This window comes from Entamoeba invadens (genome assembly GCF_000330505.1).
Source record: "Entamoeba invadens IP1 unplaced genomic scaffold scaff_1105074725643, whole genome shotgun sequence".
NCBI lineage: Eukaryota > Evosea > Mastigamoebida > Endamoebidae > Entamoeba > Entamoeba invadens.
Window position 1 is genome coordinate 383042 of NW_004191777.1, and position 16237 is coordinate 399278.

The 16237-nt window shown below is 33.1% G+C and overlaps 9 protein-coding genes across 9 annotated transcripts; 8 read left to right on the top strand and 1 right to left on the bottom strand.

Moving 5' to 3' along the window:
* Positions 1–561: 561 nt before the first annotated feature.
* EIN_081930 (hypothetical protein) lies at positions 562–969 on the top strand (the record flags this gene model as incomplete). The annotated part of the gene is made up of 1 exon (XM_004184449.1): positions 562–969. One exon carries the CDS (start codon positions 562–564, stop codon positions 967–969), a length of 408 nt encoding a protein of 135 aa, XP_004184497.1.
* An 875-nt stretch (positions 970–1844) lies between these two features.
* On the top strand, positions 1845–2507 carry EIN_081940 (GTP-binding protein YPTM2, putative; the record flags this gene model as incomplete). Its single annotated transcript, XM_004184450.1, has 2 exons — positions 1845–1994; positions 2061–2507. The coding sequence occupies 2 exons, from the start codon at positions 1845–1847 to the stop codon at positions 2505–2507; spliced, it is 597 nt and encodes a 198-aa protein (XP_004184498.1).
* Positions 2508–2697: 190 nt separating this feature from the next.
* EIN_081950 (hypothetical protein) lies at positions 2698–4860 on the top strand (the record flags this gene model as incomplete). The annotated part of the gene is made up of 2 exons (XM_004184451.1): positions 2698–4632; positions 4696–4860. The coding sequence occupies 2 exons, from the start codon at positions 2698–2700 to the stop codon at positions 4858–4860; spliced, it is 2100 nt and encodes a 699-aa protein (XP_004184499.1).
* Positions 4861–6539: 1679 nt separating this feature from the next.
* Positions 6540–7095, top strand: EIN_081960 (hypothetical protein; the record flags this gene model as incomplete). Its single annotated transcript, XM_004184452.1, has 2 exons — positions 6540–6849; positions 6917–7095. 2 exons carry the CDS (start codon positions 6540–6542, stop codon positions 7093–7095), a joined length of 489 nt encoding a protein of 162 aa, XP_004184500.1.
* A 573-nt stretch (positions 7096–7668) lies between these two features.
* EIN_081970 (myotubularin, putative) lies at positions 7669–9605 on the bottom strand (the record flags this gene model as incomplete). Its single annotated transcript, XM_004184453.1, has 3 exons — positions 7669–8640; positions 8764–8927; positions 8993–9605. 3 exons carry the CDS (start codon positions 9603–9605, stop codon positions 7669–7671), a joined length of 1749 nt encoding a protein of 582 aa, XP_004184501.1.
* Positions 9606–9917: 312 nt separating this feature from the next.
* EIN_081980 (hypothetical protein) lies at positions 9918–11850 on the top strand (the record flags this gene model as incomplete). The annotated part of the gene is made up of 2 exons (XM_004184454.1): positions 9918–11386; positions 11424–11850. The coding sequence occupies 2 exons, from the start codon at positions 9918–9920 to the stop codon at positions 11848–11850; spliced, it is 1896 nt and encodes a 631-aa protein (XP_004184502.1).
* A 968-nt stretch (positions 11851–12818) lies between these two features.
* Positions 12819–13994, top strand: EIN_081990 (hypothetical protein; the record flags this gene model as incomplete). The annotated part of the gene is made up of 1 exon (XM_004184455.1): positions 12819–13994. The coding sequence occupies one exon, from the start codon at positions 12819–12821 to the stop codon at positions 13992–13994; it is 1176 nt and encodes a 391-aa protein (XP_004184503.1).
* A 314-nt stretch (positions 13995–14308) lies between these two features.
* Positions 14309–14899, top strand: EIN_082000 (hypothetical protein; the record flags this gene model as incomplete). Its single annotated transcript, XM_004184456.1, has 1 exon — positions 14309–14899. One exon carries the CDS (start codon positions 14309–14311, stop codon positions 14897–14899), a length of 591 nt encoding a protein of 196 aa, XP_004184504.1.
* A 187-nt stretch (positions 14900–15086) lies between these two features.
* EIN_082010 (tyrosine protein kinase, putative) lies at positions 15087–16085 on the top strand (the record flags this gene model as incomplete). Its single annotated transcript, XM_004184457.1, has 2 exons — positions 15087–15159; positions 15184–16085. 2 exons carry the CDS (start codon positions 15087–15089, stop codon positions 16083–16085), a joined length of 975 nt encoding a protein of 324 aa, XP_004184505.1.
* Positions 16086–16237: the final 152 nt, after the last annotated feature.

Below are 16237 nucleotides of genomic sequence, written 5' to 3' on the forward strand. Positions count from 1 at the left end.
TATAATTATTATTGTTTTGTTATTTTTTTCAAACTATAAAATAATTATTTGATAATAAAATAAATCATTTTCAAAAATGAAAAACCCGAAAAAACACGCCAAAAATTTAAAAAATACAACGAAAAAAAAACAGAAAAAATAAAAACCACAGAATTTGGAATTTTATAGAATAAATTCAGTTAATTATTATAACAAAAAAATAGCGAGTTTTTAAATAAATTTAAAAATATTTGGGAACATCATTTCAAAATGATAAATATTATTATTTCTATTTTCTGAACATTTTTGTTTTGTATTTGTCGATATAATAATTAATGAATAATAATAACAAAAATAATAAAACATTTTCGTCTTGAAAATCGGGAAATAAAAAACATCAAAAAACACTTTTAGTGGCACATTATTTGCACCTCAAAAAAGGTACAAATAATTGAACGTTGTTTATTTAATAGTACACAAAATGTACTAAATTAATTTTAAATACAAATAATGTAACGACCAATTTGTTCAAAAAATGTTTTCTCACTTATAAAAAGCGATTTTTTAATAATCAGACACCACATGTCCGTTAGCATTGCTACACAAGAAAACCTTCTTGCACTCTTTGACCATCAAGAGGAGGAATTGAAACAAATTTTAACGTTCACACATCTCTCTTTGAATGTCCCAGTGTGTGTTAGCCCAATAACTCAGCGCTATTGGAACGACAATGAACACATGAAGTTTTTGATATGCATTTGCTTTCTCAACGCAACATCTTCCAAACGACTACCTGTCTCCAAGATCAGCGAGTTTGTCGAAACACGAACAGCAGTTCAGGTTAGAACTCACGCTCAGAAGTACTTTGCTACAAAACAAAAAGGCAAACATATGAATCAAGACGTCATCACGCTCATGAAGCAAAACATAGAAAAGCTCAGGAAGACTTTTGGCCGAGAAAGACCTGTCATGGTTTACAAGTCTTTATAAAGGATTTGGTTGTGATAAATATATATTGTTTGCTTTTGATTTACTTTTTATGATGATGTTATTTCATTTCATTTTTAAATTCTGGTTTTTTGAACCATATTTTAATAAAATATTAAATTAATAATTTATTATCATTATTTAGTTTGATACTCGATCATTTCGTCATTCTATATTTGCATCACCAATGTTACAAAAATTGCACAAATAAAAGAGATTTATTTTATAATATTGAATAATTAAAAAACTATTATTTTAATATTGCTATTTGTTTGCAAAAATAGAATTTTTTTAATTATCAAATTATTATAGTAAATTTATCTATATTTTTTTTCTATAAATAATTGTGAGATTTGAAGAAAAAAGAGATTCACCTTTAAAATCTTTCATGATAAAAAGGTTAAAAATTTTTATTTATCTTCATTTATTAATTAGAAATTATATTTATTTAGTTATTTTATAAAACTGACAGCACAACATGGTTATTCAATTGTATATAAGTCTTTTATTAGATTCTAATTTAAATAAACCATTCTTATAGTTTTAAAACTTGGAAATTTTTAGTGTTTATGGTTTTAGAATGTACGATTATTAAATAGTTTTGTTTAATAAAAATTTATCAATAAAGTTTTTAAAAAATGATGAAACAGATTATTTTATCTTCTCTAATAGAAAAATAATGAACAAATATTATTTAAGTATAGTTAAAACAAAAAACGAAAAAATACTGTACGAAAAAAAATCATTTTGGAATTATTAATTTAGTAAAAATTTCTTACAAAATGCTAATATTCAAATAAAAATTTCAAAGAAACAAATCATTGGTCTTACTTCTTTTTAAAATGCAAGAAACAAACAAACAAAGCGAACTATAAAATATGGCTATGAAGGTGAATCGTAAGTTGATCAAGTTTGGGAAGGGTGTGACGATTTTATTTGTAGGTGACAAGGATTGTGGTAAGACGTGTGTTATCACCCGGTACATCAATGACATGTACTTTGAGGAGAAGATGGAACATGAAGAGTCAGTTTGTATATGTAAATAAAATGTGTATAAAAACGTATTATATTAAAATAGAAAAATGACGTGTTAGCGATTGAAAGACTACCAAATGAATGGGGAGAATGTTGAAGTCCGTTTAGTTGAGTTTCGTCAGTGTGAATACAACGAAGAAGAGACGTTATCGATATTCCGTAAAGCAAATGCGTTGATTTGTTGTTTTCCATCGAATGAAGGGATGAAAGCGATGCAGCAATGGATGAATTATGTTGACCGATTTATTACATCCGACAAGTTATGGTTTATCTGCCAAACAAAAACCGATCTTGGGTGTATGGACATTCCAATAGAAGACCGAAAAACGTTTACCTTCCAACACACATTCACAAAATACTTTGAAGTCTCATCGAAAACAGGAGAAAACATTCAAAATGCTTTGAATGAAGTCATCGACATAACTGTAAAGAAATTTGTTAATTTCGAACCAAAGCCGTCACAACCGGAACCTGCTCCTAGAAGAGAAATTTGCACTGTTGTGTGACGTCTACTGTCTGAACAATTTAACCCATTCTTGTAGTTTCCACTCCTTTTTTTTATCCTTATCAACTATAATGGACTTGGTATTAGATAAAGTTCATATTAAACTATAAAAAGTACTTCCCAAATTCCTCTGAAAATGGTTGGGTGAATTATTTATACCAAAAAGGTGGTTGAGGGAATCTGTTAATTCAATGAGCGTCAACCAGAAACAAGTGACACTGAAATCCAATCCAAACGATTCAAAGCAAAATAAATTTATGCTACGGAAAGTCGAGTTGTGTGATATCAGTTCCAAAACAAATCCAGACTCTTTAGCGAACAAATGGATGTGTGGAGTCATCGTAAGCTCGAGGCAATGCTTCAAAAATGATAAAGATGGGACTCCAGAAATTGATTATGAGGAGGTTGTAGTTGGTAATGGCGAGCACTTTGTCATCATTCAATTTGCTCCAATACTTTTTGGGTCGAAAATTAATTTGGAGAAGTACTTTTCCGCACACAGAAAAATCATATTGGAGAACATCCCAGTGAGGAAAGTTGTTAACAAACAGGGTTGTGTCATATTGAATGTCGGGACAACAAGGAAACCAACTGAATTTTGCTTGAGGGTGTTTAACAACGAAGTGAAGTACGTGTTCAAACTTTTAGATTTGGGAGTCATCAAAACAGAAGTACCAACAACGCTCGAACACTATATATTAGACGACGTGCAATACTTAAAAGGCGAGTATTACCCAAACGTTCTCACAATCTCCAAAACAAAAGAAATGCGACGCGATGGGAAGTTTCTGGATTTTGTTGGGTATGTTGTGAGTTTTGCAACGAACTTCTGTGAGCGCAGACGAGGGACAGTGTTTGTTGGGTATACTGCAGATGACGTTAAAAACTATGAAAAGGGGCAATCCGAAGAATTTCAAATACCTGGCCTTCTTGGGGTAGGACGGGTGTTTGAAGTTGTGTTTGAAAACATCACACAAAACCCACTGAACAAGTGGATTAAAGTCAGTGGGTACCAATTTGAAGGGGAATTAGTCCGCGTGTGTTCTGAGAGTTGTGTACTTCTTAATGATAATGACAATGAAGTTTACTTTAAGAAGAACGACATTATAACAACAGTTGTTGAGATGGCAGAGAGGAAGGAAAGTAAGACGAATAAAGGGTTTATCAATGCACTGGAGAAGTTCCAACAGTCTTTGATTGAAAGGATGAGCGCCACAGACAAAGAGAAAATAATAAACATCACTCAAAACCAGAAAGTCAAAAAAGAACTTGGTGCACAGACGGACAACGCTATTGAGATGCACCAGACATCCGGGATAGAATATAAAATGTCAGAACTTGGCGAAAAGAAAGAGCAGTCACAAATCACACAAAACACGATTGATGAGATAATGGCAGAATACAGTCAAGACCATGTCCAGGCACTTAACAAAGGCGAAGACGATAATAAGAATACGGAAAGTTTCAACTTTGGAGTGGATGATATCGACACCATCATGGAAACTTTCGAAAAAGAAGAGAAAAAGACTGCTTGTGTCAAAGAAGAACATGGAACTGTTCAACTGAATTCAAATGATAGTAAACTACAAAAGGAAGAACAGGAACTTATACAAGGAGACAACGTAACAAACCCTATTGTTCTTGATTTGAACAGCGAAAGCACACAAGAAGTGAGTGAACTACCCACGGAAGAAAATAATGGGAACGATGGGTGGGCGGAAGTACAAATTGAAAAGACTGCTCGAAAGACATTATGTCAATCCGACATATTAAAGTTGAGAAAAGCTGACTTGTTGGTGCAAACGGCCTCTGAAGAGGATTTTCCACGAAAGAGACCAAGTTGCGATGTGTTTTCGTCGAATTTTAACAACGTTTCAGTCACCCAACTTACACAAAACGATGTTTTGGAGAGCAACTCAAAGTTAAAAAATGAGACTGACGCAACAGAAAAGACTAAAACGCCAAGCGAAATTCCACTTGTTTCCGATGATAAGTTTCTGCTCAGTGTGAAAATAGGGAAGTACACAATGAGCGATACACCAGACTTGATTAAGACCAAAATTTTTTTTGATTGCGTCTCCAGCAATAACGAGAAAGCTACCGTCACATTCACGGAGAGTCTTATTGTTTGTTTATTAATCTCTTGTGTTCTTCTGTGTATGAGTAATTTGAAAGGGAATAACCGATAGGAACATTTGAAGATGATACTCAAACTCGACACAAAATTGAAATTTGTGGAATTTCTGAACGAGGCTCTTGTTGGCAATTCAGTGCTAATGACAGTTACACAACGAGTTGATTATGAAACAGGTTCGCGGTATTTTGTGTGTGAACGAATCACTCTAACGTTTTAAATACGAGTGAGGGACAAATATAATACTATTTATAAATGAGTGCCATATTGATAATTTGTTTATTGAAGTTTGAACGAGTTTAATAAATGAAGTATAGTAAAGTTAAGTACCACTTCGACTAAAATATTGGTACTTTATAATTCTACAATAGTTGGTCAGAAAATATTTGTTGAAAGTCATATGTGGTGGTTAGTTCTGACCTATAGACATTTCCGTTGTAAGTGGTTTTGGATAGTGAAGGAGTCAAGTGTGAATAATTATACCCTTTTTGAATTTAAGAACAAAGTGTATTTTGAGCAATTCTACATTGGATGACTATTGTATGATGTTAAAACATGTTGAATGAGTTTTTGTTGTTGTTTTTTAAAATGTGGTGTTCACCGAATCTTTATTTTTACAAACATTTAAGGAATGGTTGGACATCCCTAACCCTTCAATCTACAAATAACAAAAGCATTTAGGCACTTTTATGACATTTTTACTTAATCCACTTGTCTCGTGTTAATTTGCTTTTTGTTCATTTATATGTTTTCCATTACATAATTTATGCCACAGTCGCAAAGAAAATCTTATCAAATTTTTTTGTCTTAAAAAAACTAAAACGATTCTTTGTCTATTTTTTCATCAGGATTATCAAAAAGATGTCTTTGAGTTTTCTTAAACACCCATGTCCTCGGGGAATCACACACCATTATTAAAAATAAAGCAAAGGCTGTTTTACATAAGAAAAAGGTTCGTTTTCTTTTGGATAAGAAAATTATTTCTTTAAAAGAAGTTTTTAAAGAAAACTATTTTAACGAACGAAGTTAAGACTTGTTCTTTATTACATGCAAAAATATATTAGTGCCAATGGTAGTTTTACAATAAATAAGTGGTTCGTATATAATTAATTGTAAAAAATTCCGAAATTGTGTTTTTTTTACCAATAAACTTCTTTCGATTATTTGAACCCATCTATTATTAAGGTAACAACATATAATAAACAGAACAAAAATCGTGCGAAAAACAGCACTATTAACCTTTTTGGACCATGAGTTCAAGGTTAAAACAATAATAACGTCTTTGCGATGGCTCGACCTTTTTCTGCCGTTGCTTCGAAATACTTCGTACAATTTTTTTTCCTATAAATAAGATACAAGGTAAATTATGGTGAGAAAAAGGAAATAACAGTAGTGTCATTCCATATCACCATGTTTTTAATACACTAAACGGGATTATCAGACGATTTATTTTTCCAATCGGCAACTTCTGTTTGGGGTAAATCTCCATCAACTTTCTGAAAATAGAGCATTAACAAATTTAATAGGTGTGAATTCCGGGTGTTTGATAATATCCCGAAATTGTGCACTTACACTGAAGGACGGATAATTCTCTAAATAAAGTCTAATAATGAAAAAAGATGAAGTTTTTTATAAAGAAATCAAAAAATTTCAGAAAATAACGAATACAAGTTATGATAAGCATAACTGGTTTTTGTGTTACTAGAAGAGATCATTTCAGTTTTCTTTGGTTCAACAAACCATACAAAATAGTAACAAACGGGCGAGTTGAGGAAAATGTTACAATGCATTGAGCGTTGCCTGGCACATTTCTAAGAGAAACGGAATCATTTGAAATTTTAAATTAGAAAGGCGGTTGTGCCTTTAAAAACACTGCCAAACTGGAAAGCTCATAACACCATGCCAAAGGGTCTCATCAATATCAAGCGTCCAAATTCACAAGAAGTCGAATACAAGACTAAACGGACGTTCTTCTCGCCAATAACGCAGAGGTGTGAAGAGAAAGAGCTCGACATGCTTGGAGCTCTCGAACAGCTTGCTGCTTTGAAAGCAAAGCGCGAGAATCGCAAGGCGAAGACGCCACAGAATTTGTCATATAGAAAATCTGCCCCCATTCTTTTCGAGAATGAAGACAGATACGACTCGCTCATGTTTTTCTTGAGCAACGGTCAGGACGATACGCACAACAACACTACGCAACTCAATTCATGTTATTAATTTGTTTTTAGCATTAAGTTTTCTTTTGAACGAATAGATTTCGCAACATGATATTTTAGTAAGTGTTATTTTCTTTCAACTTTTCTTATTGTTTTTTCTCATCCAATCCGTCTCTGCTCCACTATCTATCGGGTATTGTATTTCAAAACTCATTTCCAAATCGCAGTGTAAATTAAACATCAAAATGTATCAAATAATTGCTTTTCTTTTTTGTCAAAGCATCACCACGTGTTGTTGACTTACATAAATTCTTTGGATTTCTCACATCGAATCAGGGATTGCCATTTTTGTGGTAATACAAAACATAAAGTTGTTTGTATAAGATTTCTTGTTTATCAGCTTTTAAAATTGCTCTTATTATTTTATTGATTATTTTTGGTATTTAAAACAATTTTTTCTGTTCCACTAAAACAAAGTTTAGTAATAATAGCAAATAACAACTCAAAATTGTAATTCAAATGAAAAAAATGTTAATAAAAAAAGTTTTTTATCATTTTTTTAATAAAATAGTTTTAATTTACAATAGTTTAAATTGATATTAAATAATTCATTTTTTATTAAAAATATTATATAAAGATTAATATTATAGTAGTATGTATATTATTATTTAATAATTTAATTACTAAATGTTTTAATTGGTATTTATAACTCTTTTTATTAAAAAGTTGTCATAATTTTACACCAAAGATTTACCAAAAATTTTTTTAAACAAATTCATTCACAAAAAAACTTTTTTTGTTTTATTATAAATAGAATCAATCGCCATAAAAGCAAATAAACTTAACATAAACACCACTACATGATTAAACCTTCATATAGAATCGATCACTATGCATTCCGTTTTTCTTAGATAATATCTTTCCCATACTCCAAACTCGTTGCAACAAATATCCAAGTCAACATCCTCCAACTTCTCACAGTCAATTTCTTCCCAGTTCTTCTCCTCAATAGTAAAAAAGTCCTCATAATTTTGACAATTCGCATTATTTCGATCGCTGTCACAATCAAATAGAAATGTCACTGTTTTGGGGCACACAGCTTCCGCAGCAAGTTCGATCAGGAAGTCTTCGTTGAATTGAAAAGCACTTGGACGGTGTTTCACAAGCATGACGACAACTTCGATGAACTGAAGAAAAACAGGGGAGTTCTCATCGTTACTTAAATGAAGTCTTGTCATGAACTTATGACCAGCCAAAATCCACTCTTGATAGATCAAGTCGAAAAAGCCTTTGACTGTTCGTGCCTTCTTTTCTAAAACAAGACGTGTGAGTGCAGACATTTGTGCAGTTCTGTCCCACCCATCACTACAATGAACCAATACGTTCACTTCACTCCTGATCAAGCCAACAGCCATTTTCGTTGATATTAACAGAGTGTACAATAGTTCTAACCAGCCACTTGTTTTAGAGAAGTATTGTGTTGGTGTTAATGTTTTTCGGTCACGAAGTGCATTTCTCATGTTGGTATATATGTTTCTCACTTCGTGGATGTTTGGCATGTTCAAGAACTGAAGATCTGTTTTAATGTATGTGTTTGTGTTCTCGTACCCACCCCCATTCACTCGATTTGCATATGCATTGGTGTAAGGACGGCAGTCTAAAATGATCAGAATTGAATCGTTTGACTTCCCAACAGTACGCATACAATCGAGATATGTCTGGTCTTCTTTTGATTCACTGTCTGCAAAGACTCTTTTGTAATAACTTAAGTTTGCAACCAATGGCTGTGCGCTTCTAAAAAGTGACGTGTGTGTTAAACTATCGTTGTACATACACATTGGAAGCTTTATGTTAATTGCATTATAACTCAATGTTACGTATTCGTTACTTAAGAACAATTGAGTTCAACACAGATACAAATTAATTTGTAATATAAAAGAGTATCTATCAAAGAATTAATGACAAACCCTCCCTTTTGACCTAAATTCGGCGCATTTTAATATCGTATCATCAGCAACAGGTTTTGGAATCACAAAAGATGGTGGATATGTTGCACATAACTTATAGTTGGTATTGGTGTAAATTTTAAAGAAGTCTGAATCATAATCAATAAGACTCTTTCTTTCTGCTCCTTGTTGTTAGTCTTTTGCATAATTAAAACAACCCAAAATCAAATGAAAAAATTAATAAACAAACTAAAAGGTTGTGTTAAGTAATAATTTCGAACTTCTGGTTTATCTTTAGGATTTACTATTCGAAGCTTTTTGATTCCATTTCCAATATTAATTGCTTCATCCCGCTGCAGTGGGATGTTCAAATTATCTGGTAAATCTGCATTATAAAAAGGATTTAATCCAATGCTCAACACTCCATTATAATACCGTTGATTAAATATAGCGTTAAGTGAAATATCTTCAACAACTTGTTGTTTGTCTTTGACAGAAACATGAATAAATCTTTGTGATGTGATATAAAGGGCACCGTCTAAAGACTTTGCAGACTCCACCACATATTCATTTTCAGCCAATTGCATTTTTAATACCAGGTGGAGATTATTTGAAAATAATGTGATGTTTTGTCCTTCTCGCTTTACAGACTTTTGCACCAATTTGTTTCTATTCAATAGAGTTGGAGAGCGAATAACAACTTTTTGATTATTTGGTAAATCGTATAATGTTTTAATTTGAATGTTCTCATAACACGAGAGTGAAATATTATCGTAACAAAACAAATAAAACATTTCATTTTGGATATCAGCCAGTGTATCGTTACTTACAGGAATTACTTCGTATGGCTTATAAAAAAACATCTTCAATCATTTTTAAGAGTTTTATGATCCAACTAATTGATAATTAAAAAACATCATTGGATTAATAAAAGCAATTTATAAAAAGTGTCATTAAAAGTTTTTTGTGTTATGTAGTATTAGTCAACATAACTCATATGTTTTCTTTATTGTATTATATAAAAACAATGTTATATTATTATTATATAATACAGTATTATGAGAAGTCGATAGAATTTGACTCTTTGGATACTTCTCAAACCTAAAAGAAATGAATGGAAAATCTTAAATGCTTTTGAAAAGCAACACCACAAACTTGAAAACCCCAAACAAGTTATGGAAAAGGTTGGCCAGTCGCCAGAACACAGAAAGTTCCAGGCGAAAAGGTTTGCCGTTCCTCCACCAGTAAAACAAAAACCCACAAAAGAGCCACGTCCACAAACTCAACCAGAAACCCAACCATTTATCCCATACAAATATTCAGAAACCTTTTTAAAAAGAAAAGCAGTGTTTGAGGCGGATGACCCATCAGCACAAGTAACCACTTCATTGTATAGAAACACTATGAAATTCACAATAATCGACGAATACAATGAAGAAGGAGAAATCAACGTTGCAACAGTGATCTCGCACAAACAAACGACATTACCTAAAATTGGAGAACGACGAATTTTGTCTACCGACGTCGTTTTAACTTCAAGAAACGACACCGTCTCATTTGTGGAGACAAAAGGAAAGTTCATCATGACAAATTATAAAATCGAATTTCAAGCAGAACTCGACTTCTTCTCGTTTTATGTCCCGCTAATCAAAATCGCCAACTTCAAAAAAATCAACACAAATGAACGCGTCCGAAAGCGACTCTTTTACATCGAGACAAAAGACAACCAATGCTTCACATTCTCATTCGACGATAACCAACGCCTTCGGCGTGCTGTTAACAAAGAACTTTTGAATCGAGTTTACACAACATCGCCAGAAATGCTTTTCATCTTCTGCTCGCCTTCTTTTAAGAAGACAAAAGCGTTTTACAACTTTCAACGTGAATTTGAGCGACAGGGGGTGTTCCAGGTTTGGGACGTATACAGTGGAAATTCACGGTATGCGATGTCTTCCACTTATCCGGCTTTGGTGTATGTGCCAAAGACAGCCACCGACGCGATGATTAAAAGTGCTATTAACTATAGAAGTAAAGGAAGATTTCCAGTGCTGACGTGGTTCAATGACAAAATGGGTTCTGCACTACTAAGAAGCTCGCAACCATTACCTGGACTTATTACTTCAGTCACTACAAAACAAATTCCAGGGGATATGGACTATCTGTGTAAAGTAGATGAAGTCACAGGTAGAAAGTTGTTGCATGTCCTCGACTCGAGACCATTACTCAATGCTATGACTAATAAAGCAGCTGGAGGAGGATATGAAGACGAAAACACTTATCCATTTCTTAAAGTCGATTTTGAAAATATTCCGAATATTCACATTGTGAGAGAAACGTGGAGACAACTGTATTTGAGTGTGTATGGGATCTCGACAAAATTCATCGATGAAAATTTTATTAAAACAAAAGAAGTTGTGCGGTGGTTCCAATTGCAAGAAGCCGTGTTAAACTCTTCGGAAAAGACAAGCAAATTGATTGAAAGTGGAACAAGTGTGTTGGTACATTGTTCTGATGGATGGGACCGAACTGCGCAGTGTTGTGGAATAGCAGAAATAATATTAGACGGGTATTACAGAACATTGGAAGGGTTTATTGTGTTGGTTGAAAAGGATTGGAAGAGCTTTGGACATCGTTTTATGACAAGGTTTGTTGTTAAAGAACTGACAAAGATTAATGAATAGGACTGGCTTTGCTGTAGAATGTCCATTTGGGCAATACTCTCCAATCTTTTTCCAATTTTTAGACTGTGTGCACATCCTGATGAATACATTTACTCACAAATTTGAGTTCAATGAAGACTTTTTGGTTGAGCTGAACGAAGCAATTTTCAGTGCGGCATTTGGAACGTTCATGTTTGATACCGAAAAGGAAAGGGTTGAAACAAAAGTCGAAGAGAAGACACCTTGCTTCTGGGAATATGTCTTTCAAAATAGAACAAAGTTTGTGAATATCACTTACGATGGGCAGATGGGCAAATTGGATTTGGAAACGACACAACCGAAGATGGTGATTTGGGAAAAATACTTTTTGAGGAACAAAGTCGTTGTTCCCAAAAAGGATGAAAACTCCGAGATAGAAAAACATGATAAAAAGCCTTCGGGTGGGTAATACTGTCGGTGGAAATGGATGTAGTTCTTTTATTGATTGTGTTTAAATGTTTATTCCATGTAATTATAACAGAATCTAATTTGTTTAAATATCTTGAGTTTGTAGTTTTCTAAGGTAATTAGATTCTGTTAAAATCAATTGATTGTGTTATAAATGTAATTTATTCTAATAACAAAAAACTGATTTATTTGTCTAAAGTCGGATTTTTAATTAACAATGGAAAAAATTAACTATACATTTAATTTTTTAATTATAATCAATAGCTTTTTTTTCTTTTTTTTTCGAAATAATTATTTTTTTGTTTTATTATTAAAATTAGTTATTCTTTAACACTCAAATGGCCTAAAGCCAAAAAATATGATTTTTTAAATAATTTATTACCAAATTTGATTTTTGCCTTTCATTTCATTTTTCATGAATTTCATGTTTCAATATGAAATTTGGTAAAAATTTTATAAAATTAATTTTTAAAGTGACCAAAAAATAATAGAATCATTCTCTAAACGTTGTCCCTTTTGCAAAAAATACAAAAAATTGTTTAAAAAATTGGGAATTAGGTAATAAATCATAAAAATGGTAAAAAAACTAAAACAATGATTTTCTGGCGTTTTGAAAAATTTCCCGATATATTCCAGTTATTAATATCTAAAAACCGAGGGACAACTTTAAGGAAAAAACAACGTTTAGAGAATGACTCTATTATTTTTTTGGTCAATTTAAAATTAGAATGTTTTCAAATAATCAAAAGTGCCAAATATTTGGCACTTTTGGCTCATCTATCTCCTAATCACTTTCCGATTAGGAGATTAATCGGAAAGTGAAAAAATAAATAGAATTTGTTCACTTTTTTAAATAAAATTCATATAAAACAGAAAAAAGGAAGTTCCAACGTGTTAAATATTTAAAATCTGACCAAAAGTGACACACACTGCGCAAAATGTTCGTCTGCATTCGAAAGAAAGTGTGTGATGTGTAACACGGGATATTACCCAGACGAAAACGGCCAATGTGTTCAATGTAGCACAATCAACACAAATTATACGAGTCGCAGCCAAATAACAAAGAAGTGCCTGGAGTGCAAAGACCCACAATACCTGGCTTCAAACGGGCTTTGTTCAAATTGTGAAATTGGGACTTACAAGAAGACCGAGACAACGTGTGAAAATTGTTATTTTGCAACTGAGAACTGTGATGCGCGTTCAACACTTTTTGTTGGTGTTTCCAATTGCACCTCTTGTATGACCAACTATGTAGTGAATAGTGGGAAGTGTCAGTTGTGTCTAAGTGGGAAGTATTACAATCCAAATTCAAAGAGTTGCCAAAGTAATGATGTGAACTGTCAAATTCAAGTCGACGAGTCAACTTGTCTTCTATGTAACAGCAACTACTTTTTGGCGAATGGGGTTTGCCAACAAACAACTCGATGTCAAAGTCCTTCCAACACCACAATGTCTTTTTGTGACTGTTATGATCAGATCTCAGTCAACTCCGACTGTAAAGACAATTTGACAAATTGCAAACACCAGAAAGTTGAAAAGGGAAATTCTGTTTGTATTAATTGCAACGACAACTTCACTTTGAATGAAAACGAATGTCAAAGTGCAAATTTGGAAATGAGAAATGATATTGTTTACAAGTGTGGAGATGGTGCGTATCTCAACATCTCAAACGAATGTGTCGGCTGTGGTGTTTCCGTCTCGGTTTGCCAATTATCAAAGACCAAAATGATACCATTGCAGTGTCAAACCAATTATATATTTGACACGACTACAAACCAATGTGTTACAGATGATAATTGCCATACAGTAAAATATGGGTTTTGCACCAAATACAAATCTGATTTAAATTACATATCACAGGGAAGGTGCTCAAAGTGTCAAACCACCAACTGTGGTCTCTGTGACATAAGTACCTGTCTAAAGTGTTTGGATAGCTTTGTGAAATACACTGACACTTGGTGTGTATCAAAGAGTGTTATATCAACATACAAAACAATTAGTTCAGGTGGATGTGTTGTTTGTTGTGAGGAGTATTACCAGACAGACGCAAAGAATGTAGAAGACAAGTATGATTACTGTGTTCCAATAGAATCCACAACAGTCACAAATTGCAAGAGATACGGTGCACAGAACACCAATGTGTAGAGTGTCTTGATGCATTCAAATTGAAGGGCGGAATTTGTGCTGAGACATTTGATGAAGACAACAAATTCAAAACAGACACAAAAACAGCAACAGAGACATCCTGTCAAATAAGAAACAACAAAAAATAACAACTCTGCGCTGATGGGTATTACAACATCAACAATGAGTGTATTCATTGTGAAACTGACTGTTTAACTTGTTACAACACAACTTATTGCACTTACAAAAACTATAATTACTTATTGTAATTATAGTTTTTATCTGAGTGCTGACATGTCATCAAATCACTTGGTACATTACAAGAGAGTTGTAAAATGGCCATCCCTGTAGGTGGATGTGCGATCTGTAACAGTGGGTATTATCGAGAGGGTATCAGCTGTACATCATGTGAAGAGTCATGTGCACTTTGTGTGAACAGTAATGAGTGTCTTGTATGCAAAGACGGCTATTTCAACATCCCAAGTGAAAGCAAATTGTGTCAATCGAATACAACGCTCACAAACTGTGAGCCGTCATCATTGTCTGGATGTGAGAGGTGTGTGTCTATTCGTTTCTTATCAAATCACAAGTGTTATGAATGTTCTCCAAATTGCACATCATGTGAGAGTGAAAGTGTGTGTACCATATGTAACGATTTGGAAAATATGTTGGTTGACTCGCAATGCCTTCATTTCACAAAAGTTGAATTATGTGTGTTAGCTATAAATTCGAAGTGTGTTAAGTGTGAGGGTCGACGAGAACCAACAGATTCCGGTGACAGTTGCACAAAGTTGGTCAATCTTGGTGTTGTGATTGGCATCCCAATTACTGTTTTAATACTTTTGGTAATCTTCATTTTACTCAACAAACGCCAAGTGAAAAAGAACAAAATGTCTGTGTTTTTGATATTAAGAAATCGAACATAACAATGAATCCACTCAACAAAGTGTTGTGTTCCAATAAAATGTATTAAAATTTGCCATAGATTCAGACGCTCTCATTCCAGTCGATGAAGAATCGCGCGACTTGATATGTATTGGAAACCTCACCAAACACCATTTAAAAGTGCAATTTGGTGTTATAGAAGGGTGTGATTGTTATGAAATACGAACAATGCCTTCAATAGTAACACTAAAGAAAGGAGAAGCGTGTGAGTTTGAGATATTCAATAAGCTGTTGTGCTCATGTAAGATAGACTAACACTTTGTAGTTATCTGTCTCAACCTGACAACAGGTGAACAAAATAATCACAAACTTCAAGTAGTTGTTTGTACTGCAAACTCGACAAAATTGAATTACAAAGAACTTGAAGAAATAAAGCTAATTTGCGAAGGGTCTTTTGGAATGGTATACAAAGGCACATTCAGAGGAAAAGAAGTTGCAACAAAAAAGATGAAACAGATACAAAAGATGAATCAACTTCTGAATGATTTCGAAAATGAAGTGAATATGTTGGACAAGTTTAGAAGTGAGTATATCATCCACTTCTATGGCGCTTGTTTTATTCCAAACCACATATGCATGGTCACCGAATTTGCTTTGTATGGAAGTTTACAAGACTTGATGAAACACAAAAAGAGTGATGAAATTAGTTCGAAAATTAAAATGAAAATCATAATAGATGCTTCTAAAAGGATATTACATTTACATGAGAATCACATTTTACACAGAGACATTAAACCAGACAACATACTCGTCATTTCCTTGGAAAATGGAATGAATGTCAATGGAAAGTTGACTGACTTTGGAAGTAGTAGAAACATCAATTTACTCACAACTAACATGACTTTCACAAAGGGTATCGGATCACCAAAATACATGGCACAAGAAATCTTGAATAAACAACATTATAAGAAGGCAGCTGATGTCTACTCGTTGGCTGTGACGTTGTTTGAGACTTTGATATGGGGAGAAGCATATACTGGCGATGAGTTTAAATTTCCATGGAGCATTGCCAATTTTGTAGCTTCTGGAAAACGGCTTTCAGTTCGAGAAGGAATTAGTCCAGAAGCTTATCGTGTTATTTCAGAAATGTGGACACATAAACCTGAAAACAGACCAACCGCAGATGTTGTGGTGATTCTTTTACAAAAGTTACAAAGAATTAATTAAAATGGTTTTTATAATTATCAAATTTATTATTAAATTTTTTATTGTAATTTATTATTTTAATAAAAATTTTTTATTAAATGTTATAGTAATATTGGGTTTAATACAAATACTATAACTAAATGGTTATATTATGAAGTAATATAATATAGTTT